This window comes from Brassica napus, chromosome C4, assembly GCF_020379485.1.
Source record: "Brassica napus cultivar Da-Ae chromosome C4, Da-Ae, whole genome shotgun sequence".
Lineage (NCBI taxonomy): Eukaryota > Viridiplantae > Streptophyta > Magnoliopsida > Brassicales > Brassicaceae > Brassica > Brassica napus.
The window spans coordinates 44,669,119-44,687,557 of NC_063447.1; the positions used below are offsets into that span (position 1 = coordinate 44,669,119).

Here is an 18,439-nt window from a genome sequence, read left to right on the forward strand (position 1 = left end):
ACTAATAAAATTTAGGTTAAAAAATCTAATTGGAGACATAAATCTAATGCACATTAAAAAATGAAGTAAATTTAAATTTTATAAAAAACCTCCACGGCATGATATTTAGTGTAATGATTATCATCATACTGGCTGTTCAAAATTTGGTATCACAGATGTTTATTTTATTTCATTAGAGATATTAATTTTAATTAAGTGAAAATTATTAGAATTAAATATTTCGCATACCGACTTCAATTTTTAATTATACATGCATGGGGTTAAAGAGGGTGGGATCCGACATCAAAAATTATACAAACATACATAAGCTACATACAGTATAAAGCTACCTGGACGATCAGAGGAACTTCTATGTTTGGTAGTTATCACTTATCAGTATAAAAGTTAAAATGATATATGTGTATCCCAAGGGAGGTTCATGTCATGTCCAATAATAGTTACATTATTTTCTCAATTTTCATTTCTACTTAATTTGTTAGTTGGGAATATACAAATAAGATACCTAGGCTACACTTTTTGGGATATATCTACATTTCGGATATTTTATCTCAAAAAATTACTATTAATTTTGTATACTTTTATTTTTAATCTAATATCTACTATAGTATCTAATAAGAGATATAATATGACAGAATTAAAAAATGTAATATATAGAATATAATTAAAAATATATCACATGAAATTATAAATAAAACGATGGCTAATCAAGTAAAAAATATTTTCTAACAATTTTCTATTTGAACTACATTTATATATTTTATTATATTTTTAAGCAAAAAAAAATACATTTATTTTATGTAAACATAATAGGAGATACACTATCTTGTTCCTTAAGACCATACGAAACAAGGAAAAACTCTATTTGACAATGGATACTACATTCTATAGAAACACGATGCCGTGCACACATACCACCTACTATTGTGTTCTTTATTTATTGTATTTTTGCCATATTGACAAGAAGAAGAAAAGAGTGATCGAAGTGATATTCTGTTTCTTTTTGTAGTTGTTTTGTGTTGGATACTTTATTTATTTCGATAATTTTGAATCTTAAAAAAGGAAGACAATTTTGAATTTCTGCAGAAAGTCTCTAAAACTCCAAATCTTTAGACTTCAGTCATATTATAGTTTGGATTATTTCTACTCTATGGAAATTCAGCTCTTCGGATCTTCATATTACAAGTCTCATAGTGTTCTGTGACGCGTAAGAAACATGTTAGTAGCAAGAAATCTAGTTAGAACAATGCTTGGTTGAGCCAATACCCGTTTTCAATGGCTTACTTTTTCAATGGCTTACTCTAACCTTGTTGGAAATTCGGTTCACTTTTCGCCAACAAACTCTTTAAATTATTTTTATTTTTAGTTTGTCTACTACGAAAGTATTGAATCAATGTGAGATAAACTCTTCATCAGATCTTTTGTTTGCTCATCATTAATCAATTTATATGCAAATTACCGGGACCAAGCTGAATACATAATCTTTGTAGCTACGGACCACTGATTTCGTAGCAATAACTTAATATAAATAAATATTTACACCCGTCTAATGGGGATTGACAATGCAGAGATTGACTTTACCATACAGACCTTCTTTTGTAAACAAAACATCATACATACTTAATTGTCCTTATGTATGCATGAATATCCACACACACACATATATATATATACATATATACATATATATATATATATATATATATATATGTATATAAACGTCACATGGAATATATATATATATACACTACAAGAAAACAGCGGTATTCTGACGGACATTCCGACGGAAAATGAAATCCTCGGAATATACCGAGGAATTTCCGAGGAAATTCCGAGGAAACACAAAATTGGGGTTCCTCGGAATTTCCTCGGAATATACCGACGGAATTCCGAGGAAACCTCAATCCGTCGGAATATTCCGAGGAAATTCCGAGGAACAATGTGTTCCTCGGAAAAAACCGATGAATTCCGAGGAAATATTTTAGCCGTTGGAGAGCCGTTGGGGGATTTTACAAAATTCTGAGGAAATTCCGACGAACTAGCCGTTAGCGTCGGAATTCCGTCGGAATTTCCTCGGTCTGTCGGCAGGATTTAATCTATATATACAAGCACTCCTCTTCCTCTTCATTCACTCCATATCTTCATCCTCCCTCTTACTCTATTTACACACGAATTTGATTCATAAAAAATATGTCTTCTTCAAATTATTTTCGTTCTTGGATCGATCGACCTCATTTGGATCCGAACACGAGATTGCTTACGGAAGAATACCAACGAGGTATAACTGAATTCATGGGGTTAGTTCACCGACAACGGGAAGCAAAAACAGGTAAGTTAAGATGTCTTTGCTCTAATTGTAAAAATAGAAAGGTTATTAAAGAGTGGGATGTTTGGACTCATCTATATTTGAGTGGGTTTACACGAAGTTACAAAATTTGGTATCATCATGGGGAAACTGATTATGAACATGGTAGTACTAGCGAACCTCAGCCAGCGGTTAGATTAGAAGAACCAATTAGAACGGATGTAGATTATGGTGTAGGTACTGAGCAGATGGTAAATGATCATTTTAGAGGGGAAGATTTACCCAATGCAGAAGCTAGGAGATTTTATGATATGTTGGATGCTGGAAAGCAACCATTGTACGAAGGTTGCAGAGATGGTCATTCAGCTTTATCATCTGCTACAAGATTGATGGGCATTAAAACAGATTATAATTTGGCTGAAGACTGTGTGGATGCGATTGCTGATTTTGTAAAAGGTATTCTACCCGAGGATAATGTAGCTCCTGGTTCATACTACGAGGTTCAGAAACTCGTAGCTGGTCTTGGTTTATCGTATCAGGTAATAGATGTATGCAGCGACAACTGCATGATTTATTGGAGGGCGGATGAACAGCGGGTTACATGCAAATTTTGTGGAAAGCCTCGTTATAAAGATACGAGTGGAAGAGTTCCAGTGCCATATAAAAGGATGTGGTATTTACCTTTGACGGAAAGGTTGCAGAGGTTGTATCTGTCTGAACGCACAGCGCAACCAATGAGATGGCATGCGGAGCACTCAACAGATGGTGAGATCAGACATCCTTCAGATGCAAAAGCGTGGAAGCATTTCCAATCAAAGTATCCCGACTTTGCGTATGAGAGAAGAAATGTCTACCTTGGATTATGTACTGATGGTTTCAGTCCGTTTGGCAAGAGTGGAAGACAGTATTCTCTATGGCCCGTCATTCTTACACCATACAACCTCCCCCCAAACTTGTGCTTGCGACGAGAGTTTTTGTTTCTCTCGATTCTCGTTCCCGGACCAGAGCATCCTAAGAGATCACTTGATGTGTTTCTTCAGCCACTAATATATGAGTTGCAACAACTATGGGCTCAAGGTGCTGAAACATACGATGTTTCGTGTAAAGAAAACTTTCAAATGCGGGCAGTACTAATGTGGACAATAAGTGATTTTCCAGCATATGGTATGTTGTCTGGATGGACAACGCATGGAAGGCTATCATGTCCATATTGTCAAGATAACACTGATGCTTTCCAACTAAAACACGGAAGGAAAACGTGTTGGTTTGACTGTCACAGGAGATTCCTACCACCTGATCATCCATATCGTAGGAGTAGGAATTTGTTTACGAAGAACAAGAGGGTGTTTGACAGTCCACCTCCGGAAATTTGTGGGAAAGATTTGAAGATACAACTAAGAGATTTTGGTGCAGAAAGGACGCCAGAAGTCGGTGGACATGAGCGTTTTCCGGTAGATGCTGTTGGAGAACTACATAACTGGCACAAAAAAGTATTTTCTGGGATCTGCCATACTGGGAGGATCATCTGCTAAGGCATAATTTAGATGTCATGCATATTGAGAAGAACTTTTTTGACAATCTCATGAACACGATCCTTAATGTTCAAGGTAAAACAAAGGATAATTTGAAGTCAAGACTGGATTTAGTCGATATATGTGCTCGTTCAGAACTTCATGTTGATGAAATGGTAGGGCTCCTTTTCCCATATACCGACTTGATGCAGCGGGAAAAGATGCGTTCTTTGATTGGATTTCAAACGATGTGGAATTTCCAGACGGTTACGCATCAAATTTGCGTAACTGTATCGACAGAAAGGAAGGAAAGTTTACTGGCTTGAAAAGCCACGATTGCCATGTAATGATGCAGCGCCTCCTTCCGTTCGCCTTCAAGGAACTATTACCACGAAATGTTCATGAAGCAATTGCAGGGATAAGTGGTTTCTTCCGCGATTTATGCACGAGATCAGTGACTCTTGAAGGTATTGAAAATTTGAAGACTAACATAGCCGTGATTCAGTGCAACCTTGAGAAGATATTTCCTCCCTCATTTTTTGATGTTATGGAGCATCTTGTTATTCACCTGGCAAGAGAATTGGAACTTGGTGGTCCTGTGCAGTATAGATGGATGTATCTGTATGAGCGGTATATGTTCCATTTGAAGAAGATGGTGAAAAATTTAAGTAGGGTGGAAGGTTCTATAGTCGCACAGATGATCAATGAAGAAACTTCAAACTTTGCCGAGTACTACTTTCCAGCAGAAGTTCAGACCAAAAACAGAAGACCTGCTCGGCATGATGATAGAGGCGAACGGGCAGCATATCATGTTACGGTTCCAGACATTTTCACAGATGTTGGACGACTTAGCGGAAAACCAAAGGACCGTCGACTTACTGAGCAGGAGCGCAGTCATTTGCAAACATATTTGCTCACCAACTGCGAAGACGTTCTTCAATATGAGAGGTAAATAAATGAGCTTACAAATTTTTATTTTAACAAGTTGAAATTTAAATCTTAATTAATTACATTATTGTCATCATATACAGGATTTTCATGGCAGAAAAGCGGTTCGAGTATAGATACGCCACAGAGGACGAACTAGAAGAAATGAAGCAGAGAGAATTTAGTGGATGGATGTTTACTTATGTGAGTGCTTTAAACAAATTAAAATATATTTTATCACATATTTATACTAATTCACATTTATTGATATAATATATATATATGTGCTATTAATAGGTGTCTGCTGGTTTGGCCAGAGGTGAAACATTTGACGATTGGATACGTGAGATGGTCGTTGGACCAAACTTTGTTGTGAAGTCATATCCGAGATTTTGTACTCGAGGATATGCATTCACAACTCAGAAGAGGAGACGTTCGAGTACGACTTATGATGCTGGCGTTTGTTCTGCATCAGGAGATGATGTATACTACGGACACATACATGAGATTTTGGAAATTAAGTATTTGGGCATGGTTGGATTGCGCTGTACTGTTTTCTATTGTGATTGGCACGACAACACCCCAGATCGAGGTGTGAGAACAGATGCATTTGGTGTTACATCAGTAAATTCGAGGCGAAAGCTGCAATATTATGATCCTTTCATTCTTGCTTCTCAGGCCGATCAGGTAATTAAATGTTAATTATTCAGAATGATTCATCATCATGTGTATTAATTTATAATTTTTCTAAATGTTACAGGTTTGTTATATCAAGTACCCCCGGGTAAGGAACAGAGATGATCCATGGGTTACTGTTACAAGACTCAACCCGAGAGGCCGAGTTCAGGGAAGTTCTGAGCTGGAAGACCCACTACAACCAAGCACATCCGGCAACTTAAGTGCAGCAGAAGATTTAGCTGGAGTTGGCCTTGTAGTCGATTTAACCGACTTTGGAGAGGAAGCCGTCGTTCACGTAGAGGATGAACCAGTGATTGGAGAGTTTCACCAAGATCCAGATTCAGATTCATCTGGTGATGATGACTCGGAAACAGACTACCATTGAACTTATTATTTTTTTTTTTAAGAAATACCGAGGAAATTCCGAGGAACACTTGATATAACCTCTTTCCTCGGATAATAGTTATTTGGTTTATCTAGCAAGGCAAAGCTGAATACGAATTAAAAACTACTCAGAACACAACCAAATAAAACGAAGAAACCATGTAAAAGAAATACGAACTCATAATTAAGAAACCCAAAAAAAAACTCAGTTCAAAATTAACAGAAAATAAGACCATAAAACGTTAGAATAGAAAAGAAAATAAAATAGCCGGTGATAGCTCCTACTCCTCGTCTCCTGCTCCAGATGTTCCTGCATCGTTGGGTCTCTTGGACCTCTTTCTTACCCTGTGTGTACCACTCGAACCCGAACCAGAGCTGGATGGAGAGTTGTCCCGATGAACTACATCATCCTTTTGGCAACGACACGGCCTGATACGTGAAATGGCAGCCCAGATCTTGTGTAGCATGTCGTTGTTTGTCTTTATGCTCTGATCTCTCCAATGTTGTTGCTGGCGCGAAGTGGCGTTCGGTGGAAGCTCTTGCAGCTTGTACTGGCTGGAGTCTGATGGGAGTAGCTGATGGGGTTGTGAATCATCTGGAATGGCTTGTGCAGCCTCATCTTCTCCTTCTTCATCAACCACGGCCTTGCCTTTGGTCTGATATTTTGGCGTGAAGAAGGATGGCTTGTCTACTAGTGCGGTAGCAGGGGGTAGGAACTCAACTGCAGCCTCTAAAAGAAGAGAAGTCAGACCGATCTGAGGCAGGTGGCAGTAGAGTGTTTTCTTCGCTCGGTCCTGGAATACGTAGACGTAAGGACCATCCCGATGGATCCTCGAGTGGGGACCAGCTATGAACTCCTTACTTACTAGAGAAATGACATCCAGGTAGTTCCAAGCAATGTTGTTCGATCTGTCCAGTGCTGCCTGCTGGTTCTTGCAGTCTACACCCACATGTCTAAGGATCCGAGTAATCACTGCACCAAATCCACATGCATTGCTCTTGTGCTTGGTTACTTTCCCCTTGTATCCTGCTAAGTTTGCGGCCAGCACCGCTCCCATGTTGAAGGCAGTAGCAGGTGGGAATGTAGAGTTTCCAAATGCCGGTAGCAAATGCCTCACACCTTGGTACAGGAGGCACAACTCCCATTGCGTGACTGATGCGGCTGTGGTTGTCCCGTATAGCAATGAGCCAATGAGGCGTGTGGCATATCTCAGTACTGGGCTCCGGATAAGTGACTCCTTTGCCTGAGAAGATCTATAAACCCCTGTGCCAATCGTTTCCCAGAAGTTCAACAGCTCTGAAGTCCAATAAAGACCAGATGTCCTCTCCCCTGCACTCAATCCAAATAGTCCGCAGAGGTCTGTGAAAGATACCTCATAGTATACTTTCTGCACTACGAATGCCAGAAAACCTTCCTGATGGCTATCATCGGGACGGGTGACGTATGCGGATGCTATGAACTGGCGTACCAACTCCGGATAAGTGGGTTCGTTGAGGTTGCATAGTTGGCCTAGACCCATGTTCTGGAACAGTCCTTCAATGTCTGCTTGGATTCCCAATATTGTCATCGTCTCAGGACATGCTAGTTGTGTAGCCGGAACGGCTACCTTCTTCATGTTGTTGTAGTGGGTGGTATCAGACTTATCCCACTTCTTTGGCCTTTGCTTCTCCAGCTGAGACGAACCCTCTTCTTGTGTGTTCTTCTTTGCTGACATTTTCGTGCGCTTCATTCTCTACAAAATAGAATCATTGCTCTCAACATGGTTATAATCAATTAAGAACTCAAAGCAACATGAAAATGAAAAGCGAAATCGAGTTGTGATAAAAAAAAACCAAATTGAAAAAAATTCTCAATCCCTAAATCATCTCAAATCCTGTTCCAAACTCGTTGATCACAGACAATTGTGTTCTATTCCATGTTTAAACATCTGTTTCATGCATATTTGATCAAGGAATCAACACGGAAATAAGAAATTCACAAAACCCAAAAAATTGCTCAAGAACACGATTTCAGAATGTGGAGATTCGCGGAGTATACCTGTCTTAGGGTGAAGACGAGTGTAGGAATCAGGTAGAGCTCGAAAAATCAAGTGGAATGGAGCCCAAAATTGTTCAAATCGGATGATTATAGAGAGAGAAAGGGGGGGGCGAATTATAGGGGAAATCGGAGGGGATGAGAGTTCTAAGGTTTAGATCCAGAAATGGTCGGGTTTTGCCTTATAATTCTGTTTTCCGAACACGCATCGATCGATGCGTTTTTGTTCTATAACGCATCGATCGATCACAATCTTACGGCCCGGTCCATCTTTGTAATCGATCGATGCATTTTTGTTCTATAACGCATCGATCGATGCGTTTTTAAAAAAACATACAAGATTTTCCGAGGACATTCCGAGGAAAAATTGAGATTCTCGATCGATCGATGGGATACTCTCATCAACCGATCACAATCTTACGGCCTGGTCCATCTTTGTAATCGATCGATGCGTTTTTGTTCTATAACGCATCGATCGATGCGTTTTTAAAAAAACATACAAGATTTCCCGAGGATATTCCGAGGAACAATTTAGATTCTCGATCGATCGATGGGATACTCTCATCGATCGATCACAATCTTACGGCCCGGTCCATCTTTGTAATCGATCGATGCGTTTTTGTTCTATAACGCATCGATCGATGCGTTTTTAAAAAAACATACAAGCTTTTCCGAGGACATTCTGAGGAACAATTGAGATTCTCGATCGATCGATGGGATACTCGCATCGATCGATCACAATCTTACGGCCCGGTCCATCTTCGTAATCGATCGATTTGTTTTTGTTCAAAAACGCATCTATCGATGCGTTTATTTAAGAAAAATTACGTTTTGAAACCCCAAACACTAGTTCCTCGGAATTTCCTCGGAATATTCCGAGGAAATTCCGAGGAAGAAGAGGGTTTCCTCGGAGTTCCCTCGGAATAATCAGAGGAAATTCCGAGGAAATAGGGTTTTTAAACTGAAAACAACGTTTTTCCGTTTGAATAACACCTATATAACCCTTATTAAGTGTCTTACGTTCATTATGAAGTCAAAAATTTGTTCCTTACCGTATAATTAACACTTTTCCGATTGTATGAACGAAATCTCGCAACATAAGACAAACACTTATACCTTTTAATGAACGGTAAAGGGAATACTTTCAATTACTTTTGAAATTTTTTATTTCATGGTTTATGCTCATCTATATAAAGAATCCTCAATGGTATGCATTACAATTGTATAAAAAATGAAATACGGCAAAAAAAATTGATGTTTTGAAACCGCAAACACTAGTTCCTCGGTATTTCCTCGGAATATTCCGAGGAAATTCCGACGGATATTTTACTATCCGTCGGAATTTCCTCGGAATATTTTCATTTTACCGGGCAAATATTTCGCGAAAATTGAAATTAAAATTCCGACGGAATTCCGACGGAAATATCCGTCGGACCCTAGGTTTTATAACCACGAGCCACTTCTTCTTCCCCATTTCTCTCTTCTTTCTCTGCGCGACTCCTCTCTTTTTCTCCGGCGATTTCCCCCTGAAATCCGACGATATCTCCGGCGATCTCCCCCTTTTCTTACACAAATCATGTAAGGACCCTATCCCACTCTCTTAGGTTCTATTTGTTAGGTTTTTGTGGAGTTTTGATAGATTTTTGTTAAGGTGATTGGTTAGGACTGTGATTTTTGTTGTATAATAGGTTTAGAATTGTGATTTGGTTGAATAATTTGTTTTGTTGAATTGATTTATAATTTTTTTATTTTTTTGTATTTATAAAATCGATTTTTGTATATAAAATCGATTTTGGAATTTTACAAAACGATTTTTCAATATAAATTCGATTTTTTGGACTTTACAAAAAAAAATTTCTATATAAATTCGATTTTTTGGATTTTACAAAACATTTTAAATATCTATAAAACTTTTTTTGTGATTAAAAACTATTATTTGGGATTTAAAAATATTTTTAATATATATATATTATTAAAACTATTTTTTGTAATTATTAAACTATTTTTATTTATTACAACTATTTTTTGTTTATTAGAACTATTTTTATATATTTATTAAAAATTTTAAATATATATAAATCTTTTTTTGTGATTAAATTATTTGGGAATTTTTTTTTAAAAAAAATTAATTATATATTTCTGTATTTATTAAATATATTTTTTAAATTTACAGGTCTCATGATGATCAGACCCGGCCTCGACAGCGTCGTGGTCGTGGTGGTACGGGGAGCCAGTCTCGGGATTCCAGCCATTTTCAGGATTCCCCTTCGCCCCACAGCTCCAACCATACATCTCCCTCTGCTGCACCCGCTCCTGCTCCTCTCGCTCCCGCTGCTGCATCCGCTCCTGTTCCTCCGGGTCCTCCGGGAGTGATGCGTGTTGCGGAGTTGGTTCAACAGCCCGGTCGTGACCATCTTCCGTATCTCACTCCGTATCCACATGGACGGGGTCAAACATGGTAATTAAACATTTTTTTTTCTTTAAATTTGGATTCATTATTAACCGTTTGTTCTTTTAATAAGGTTCAACCGATCCGGGAACGGGATCAGCGCATGGATCAACCGTATGATGTACTCGGCCCTCGACAGTGGACATCCGACTTTCACTCACTTCCCAACCGACAAGCAGGTTCTGTGGTTTCGTCAGTTTGCGGTAAGTATTCTAATTTTTTACTTATATTTTTAATCTTTAATATAAATTTTCTACTAATTGTGTTTTTTTTTCAGCAAGAGTTCAACTGGAATTCCGATGAGACGCTCTTTATCTATCACCACTTCGTCCATAAAGTAATGGACAACTATGGGAAGCAGATCCACGAGTGGAAGAAGAAGTGGGAAATCAATAAGGTTCGATTTAATTTATTAAACCATTTTTTAATTTATTAAACTATTTTTTAATTTATTAAATTTTTCTTTTTTTTTATTAAAAGGTCCCAAAGTCGATGAACGACACGGTCTGGAAGGAGTTGTGTGCGCATTGGGATAAGGAAGAGACGAAAGAAACTTCTTCCACCAACTCCACCAACCGCAAGAGCGACCGTAAAGGGAAGGGCATCTACAAGCATAACTTGGGTGCTCAATCTATTGCCACTCTCGGAGATCGCATGGTAAGTTCAACCGCTTTTTCTTCAATTATTTGAGTTTCAGAATTTAAATTTATTGTGCATTTCTTCTAATTTCTAATGTTTCTTTAATTTATGTTTTTTTTCAAGGCGGAAGAAAATGATGGCGAGCCGGTTGATGATCTCGCCCTAATGAGGAGGGCGTATACCAACAAGAAGACCGGCCAGATTGATGACGGTCTTGTGAGGGACGTGGTCGACCTGGTCCAAACTCAGGTGGTAGACGAAGTGTCTCAGCTTCAAACCGAGGATGACGCTTCGACGGCTTCGACCAACTTGTCCCGGTTTCGAATCAACGAAATCGTTGAATCCGTAAGTTCTTTGTTTTTAAAAGTTCAATTCATTTATTTCTTGGTTTAAATTTCTAAATTTGGCTTTTTTCTATTCAGTCGGTTCCAAAGAAGAAGGGACGTTTGGTCGGTTTGGGTCGTCGCACCCGGTCGGTTCCCCCTTCTTCTGCACCACCGCCCTTTGTTGATCCAGAAGTACTTACGGCCCAGTTGAAGGACAAAGATGATCGTATATCTTTGTTAGAGACCCAGATGGCGGCTCAACAGGCGGGCTATGAGGCACAGAGGAGGCTGAACCAGCAAATGATGGAGATGATGCAGAGGATGTACCCGAACGAGGTGTTCCCGGACGTGCCAGACCCGTAGTTTTTTTTTTTTCCACAAACTCGGAATGTTTTATTTTTATTTGTGAAACTTTGAATATTAATTAATATGATTTCAATTTTACTTTTAATTTCATATTTTCGAATTTAAATTTCAGAAATTTTATTTTTTTTAAAAAAAATTAATATTTTTTACATTCCGAGGAAATTAATTATATTTTTCACTTAATCGATCGATGCGTTTTTGTTCAAAAACGCATCGATCGATGCGTTTTTTAAAAAACGTTCGGGCTATACCGAGAGACAGGTTCCTCTGTTTATTCTGAGGAACTTTTCCCTCGGTATATTCCGAGGGACATCTCCCTCGGAAAATTCCGAGGAACTGGTCCCTCGGCATATACCGAGGGAAAAGTTCCTCGGAATAAACCGAGGAAAAGGTCCGTCGGTATACTCCTATCGATCGATGTATATATGTCCAAACACGCATCGATCGATGAACTTCCGAGGAATTATACCGACGAAGTTCTCCCTCGGTATATTCCGAGGACATTTCCGACAAACTAGTGATCCTCGGAATTTCCTCGGAAATTTATTTCCTTGGAATTTACTCGGAAATTTATTTCCTCGGAATTCCGTCAGAAAATTCTGAGGGATTTCCGAGGAAAAAAGAAATTCCGAGGAATTATTTCCGACGACGTGTTTCGTCGGTATGTCGTCGGAATAACGATATTCCGACGAAATTCCGACGATTTTTTCCCTCAGAATCCTTGATGTTTTCTTGTAGTGATAGTAAGGCTCTCCTAAACATGCATCACTGAATCATCCACCCCAATCGCAACAAGTGTCTCTCTCTCTCGTCCCTTCTCTCTCTTCCTCGGAATCAATAACAGTAAAAAAGATGAGAATGACAAGAGATGGAAAAGACCAGGAGTACAAGAAAGGTTTATGGACAGTGGAAGAAGACAAGATCCTCATGGATTATGTCCGAACTCACGGCCAAGGCCATTGGAACCGCATCGCCAAGAAGACAAGTACTTTTACTCTCTCTCTCACTTCCTTTCTCTCTATTGTTTTTGTTCTTTTTTTTTTTTGTAATCCAGGAGTTCCCCACTTACGTGGGTCATTCCCCTGGGCCCGGTTAGGCAGCGGTCCACTTCACCCGGGAGGGCTGTACCTGGGCTGGGGACAAGGCCCAACACCCAGTACCGCATTTGGTGACAGAATGGACAGTTCGCCTCCGCCTGGCGTTGAACCCGTGAGCATGACAATTGGCCCACAGAGTTCTTACCAAGTGAGCTACCTCATCCCGTCTTGTTTTTGTTCTTAGTAAGAAAAAAAAAAGAACTCTAAAGATCGAAACAATCTGGATGATAATTTAGGGCTCAAGAGATGTGGGAAAAGCTGTAGATTAAGATGGATGAACTACTTAAGCCCTAGTGTAAACAGAGGCAATTTCACTGACCAAGAAGAAGACCTCATCATCAGACTCCACAAGCTCCTCGGCAACAGGTTCTTTCAAATTTCACATTTTATTTAAACAAAAAAAGTTTACATATATGTTATATATATATATATATATATACATCTTTACATCCTTCTTTTCATACAATTCTATCAATTATCTGTACGTGCTTTGCTGTTCGATCCTTAATCTACGTGAATCTCAGAATTCTTTTGTTTTTTTGTTTGTTTAATAATTGTTTAGATCTACATCTACAAGCTATATTTAACATATATCTTCAAGATCATTTCCATTTTTATAAATCGATTAGGTTACATTTTATAAATGGATTCTTTAGTTAAAAAATATTTATGTACGAATGATTATTTTATAAATGGATTCTTTGGAATTAAATTATTAATATTCATCTTCAGTAAAAAAACTATTTATATACGTCGACATTATAATGATTATATACGAAAATAGTCGAAAGAATCGATGATGATGAGAATTCTTAGAATGAGGTTCTTATCGGAATATAAAAAACTGTCTCTTAACTTTTAACTAAGAACCAGTTTTTAAATATCTTATTTAAGAGTCGGTTCTTAGTTTTTTTTCGTTAAAAGTTAAGAGCCGGTTTCTTATATTCCGCTAAGAGCCACACCCTAATAACTCCCCATAATCATGCTCTTAGAACTGTCCTTTGTTTTTCAGCCTGTATATATAATTTATATACCTAGGTTTTTTTATCAAAGCTACGTTTCTTCGAACTTGCAATGACTGATAATTATACTCATTTATGGATCGTCTGCATATATATATAAACTTGTCATACATAGCTTACTTTATACTATCATCTACAGACACCATATAGATCAACATATATAATCCGGTTACATGAGTTACACACGCGCATGCTGTATAGGTTCGTCGTCCATAAGCATTAACTCGAACCTCTGTGAATGATATTTTAATAGCCATGCATGCAGAAATATATCAGACAATATATGTTGTTATAATTTATCTGTGTGAAAAATAGAAAATTCAAACATCATTTCGTAAAAAATTGAAAAATGTGTTGTTTAGTTCATTTCCCTTTTATAAAAGATGTTTCTAGAAAATATATATACACATTTCAATACAACTTTTAGTAAATAGTTATTTTATTTTCTCCCAACTACTATATATATATGTGTGTGTTAGAATTTCATATGTCAACTAAATTATTATAGTTTCATTAAAATATTGCGTGTGAAGATGTTAACATTTTCTTCTTCTTTTTCTAATAGTAAATGTTTATATGATCAGATGGTCGTTGATAGCGAAAAGAGAACCGGGAAGAACAGACAACCCGGTAAAGAATTATTGGAACACTCATCTTAGCAAGAAACTCGCTCTCGGAGATCATACATATGCGGCCAAACTGGCCTGCGACACAGAGACTCCAGAGTCTTTGGTTATCACAACAACCAAAACTTCTTCACAACCGTCTTTGGTCGTCACAACAACTACAACTTCTCCGTCTCATCAAGATGTTTCTCCGTCTCATCAAGATGTTGGTGATGAAATTTCAACTTTAAGATTTGACACTACGGACGACGATTCCAAACTCAATAAATCCAAACCGGTCTATTCAATACAACCCGACGTCGAAGTTGCAGCTACCATTCCAAATCTGTTCGACACTTTTTGGGTTCTTGAAGACAACTTCGACCTTAGTTCACTCACAATGATGGATTTCGCAAATGGGTATTGCCTCTGAATATCGTTATGAGGCTTCTAAGATATAATTATAAGAATAAGAATATTTATGAATGCAATTCATTTTCTATGTTTCTATAGTTTTCTACTTCTTCTGTGAGAAGGATGCATGATCAGATGATAAAGAAATTATAAAAAAAAATGATTTGGTTATTCCCTAGTGTGACCAGATTAAATCATATTAATATAAAATTTATATAATTACTTTATAGCTTTACATTGTGTACTTCATTCATTAGCTTTCATATAATCTTTGGCTTAACTTGTTGTTTTGGTTAAGAAAATGAAGTGATAAGTTGATAAGCGGCTTTGTCGGCTATTAATACTATACCTGTTCTTTAACAAACAAAAGAAGAATACTACATTTGGTTTTTGTCTGTCCAAATTTACAGGTTGTTTCTGAAAACAACATTCCCTGGACAGCTCTATCATAGACAACATATATTATATATATATATTTTTTTTTTGACAGCAAACAATGTACAGACTCATATTGACTCTGAGAAAACATATAATATTATCATATTATTATACAGATAATATATTTAAATATTTCTATTAAAATCTCATTATATAAATATTATAAATAAATAATGCCACATATAAAATAATTATTAAATTAAAATAATTTATTTTTATATTTTTATGTTGCTAACTATTTTACTTAAAATATACAACATTTTTACGAACTTATATATTTAATTTGATTTTCATATATTTCTTGTTAGATTATTTGATATTTTAGATGTATCAAAGATGTATATATATTTTATATGTAATTCTTTAAAATAATACTATAATATTTAAATTCACTAAAATTAGAGATAAAATTTATTTCAAATAAAATCGAAAACACAATGATTTATATATAATAATATATATAAGTGAATATAAAAATATGTAATTATTATTGATATAAATGAGTTGATATATTTGTTTAATTTTTTATAAAAAATACTATTAAAATATGTGTATTCAACTCTAAAAATGATAAAAAAGTGATAAGAATATTTTTTTTGTAATCTCTATATGTCATTTTCTGTAACAAATCTCTATATGTAATTAAACTCTAAAAAATATTCAAAAGAAGAGAACCACTCGTATACTTGTTAGATTCCTAATTTCTATTTGTCATTAAACCGGAAATCCAACTGTTTAAATATATATATATGCACATATTTATTTATTTATACGATTTTATAAATATAAAATTAAAATATCAATTTTTAAGAGACTTTTACAATGCTCTAATGAGTCAGAAATTTTAATATTAGAAGTCAAAACTTTCGGTCAACAAAGATAACCAGCTGTTTACATTACCACTTACGTTTTTCCAACCAACATTATGTCCTTGTATGATTTTTAGACCCAAACCTTGGAATGAGGTCTTCTCAGGTTAGGCTTTGTCTCTTACATAATTACACAGGTTAATTAATGTTAGGGTTCGCATTGTAATTTGATACTAACGACTACTATTAATCACGAATTTAGTATACATAGGATAAGAGTTGAGACCAGTCCCAGTACGTTGGGACTTTGAAAGTTAGTTTTTTTGGTAAAACTTTGAAAGTTAGTTGAGGAACCAAAGACTGTTAGAGATTATTTTTTTCTGGTTGACTTGAATAAATTGTTCCAACAAAAAATAAGTAAGTTATTCATATCTTCATGTCTTAAAAAAAATAATCACAAATGGTAAGTTGGTAGAATTCGTGATTGCATTAGATATTAAATAAAAAAGTTAGTTAGAGTCCGAGACCGGAGGTATTCCGACTTGCAACACTATTTTGGTCCGAAATATAATTATTTTAACCTTAGTTTCTTCCTCGCACCTGACTTTGGTGAATTTTATATAATTGGCTGGAAAAAAAAAAATTGTAACAGGGAAAAACATTTTTTGTCCAAAGATTGGTTGAAAACATCATAATAATTTATTTATATTTTTAATAAAATGAACTTATGAAACAAAAGAAATGATAGAAAAAAACTAAAATATTTTTTTTTTGCTTGGCAAGAAAGCATGGTGGACAAAAATGGAGTTCGGCAAAATATTCGTAAATTTTTGTTAGATTTTTTTATTCTTTTTGATTTGAACCGAAAAAATTCAGATATCACTCTACAAACTCAAAACAAATACTAATATGCACTATTCATAAGAAATGAAGCAAATCACAAATACTAATATTTTAAGAAACGAATATGCGATCTGGTTCGTTATATATATATATATACATATATTTAAAGAATTATATATAACATTTATATTTTATATAAGTTATACTATTTTTCAGTTATTAAATTTATTATATTGGTTATTAGAATTTAGAAAAGTAATTAACTTTTAATTTGTTATTATTTATATATATATATAATAAATGTTATTATTATATACTTTTTATTTTATTTATCGAATCAGTTAAAATCTAAAAAAAAATTGGATATCCGGAACACTGAATATCTGAATGGTTACAGATCGAATTGGATAATTGATTATTCAGGCGAGACAAATCGGATCACAAATATCTTCAAAAACCTGAATATTCGATCCGTACTCATCCCTAGACAAAAACAGGTTTATAAACATTAATATGTTGTTAACAGGAGTCCAAACTAATATATATTATTTTAATAATCAATCACATTTCATATTTCCTCTTGTTCCGTTTTTAAATACATGATATTTAGTGAACAAAAAAAAACATGATATTTTAGAAAGAATTTGTTTCAAATTACATAATTTTTTTAATTCAAAATTTATTAATTTATACTATATGATTCTTTATATTCAGCAGACTACTTTTATTGGTTAAATTATAGTTGGATAGATAATTAATGATGTTTTGTTTAGAAAATGTACAAAAAAAAATTCTCTTAATTTGTGTGTTTTACAAAACTTAAATGTCATCAATTGAAAACGGAGGAAATATTTGAGTAATATATTTTTCAATTCCATTGTGTCACTAACATATTTATTTTCAAGAAAAAAATGATATGACATTAAAAATTCTAACACAGTTCAAAATTATTATGATAAATAATAAAGTTCAGTTATACAAATTTAGGCTTTTGAAGAAGTTATGGAAATAATGTAATAAATATATTTTTCTACATAAGTTCATTTAAACACATATATCATTATTGTTATATTTCTAAAATAATATAAACGTAACTATAGTAAACTTTTCACATCAATTTAAAATATCTTTTTATCAGTTTTCGTGTAAATATATATACATTTTAATTAACTGTAAATATATCATAAAATATGAAACCAATAAAAAATTAATCAAAAAATTTGTGGATAGTTAATTTATAAAAATATACTTGAATCTATTAACGGATGTAAAATAATTAGTTGAATTTATAAATTATTGAGCTTAGTTCGGTCTAATTGTGATAGAATACTTGGTTGAGTGGCTGATCGTCAAATCACTGATCTAAATAATGTTTTCAAGGAATCTAATGCATCTTAAAAAATCTCAATAAAACAATTAGGATTTAAACATTTAAAATAAATATATTTCTTACAGAAATAAAATATAAGAAATTCTTTTTTTTATTAAAATTAATTAAACTTGATAAAATTAAGCCTGTTAAGCCAAACAGAAAACTAGGCTATAAATAATTATTGCATTGATTTTGTATAATTGACGAATCCAAAATCGAAAA

General features: G+C 35.0%; 1 protein-coding gene across 1 annotated transcript; it reads left to right on the plus strand.

The window, feature by feature from the left end:
* Positions 1-12,247: 12,247 nt before the first annotated feature.
* On the plus strand, positions 12,248-15,322 carry LOC106424174 (transcription factor MYB23-like). Its single transcript, XM_013864917.2, has 3 exons — positions 12,248-12,602; positions 12,951-13,080; positions 14,321-15,322. The coding sequence occupies exons 1-3, from the start codon at positions 12,470-12,472 to the stop codon at positions 14,772-14,774; spliced, it is 717 nt and encodes a 238-aa protein (XP_013720371.1). The 5' UTR covers positions 12,248-12,469; the 3' UTR covers positions 14,775-15,322.
* The last annotated feature ends 3,117 nt before the right edge of the window (positions 15,323-18,439 follow it).

Excerpts from the sequence above, each read along its gene's own strand:
- LOC106424174 (XM_013864917.2), top strand. The coding sequence starts at position 12,470 with ATGAGAATGACAAGAGATGGAAAAGACCAGGAGTACAAGAAAGGTTTA. Across the intron at positions 12,603-12,950 it reads CCGCATCGCCAAGAAGACAA|GGCTCAAGAGATGTGGGAAA; the intron begins GTACTTTTACTC and ends ATGATAATTTAG. Across the intron at positions 13,081-14,320 it reads CACAAGCTCCTCGGCAACAG|ATGGTCGTTGATAGCGAAAA; the intron begins GTTCTTTCAAAT and ends TTATATGATCAG.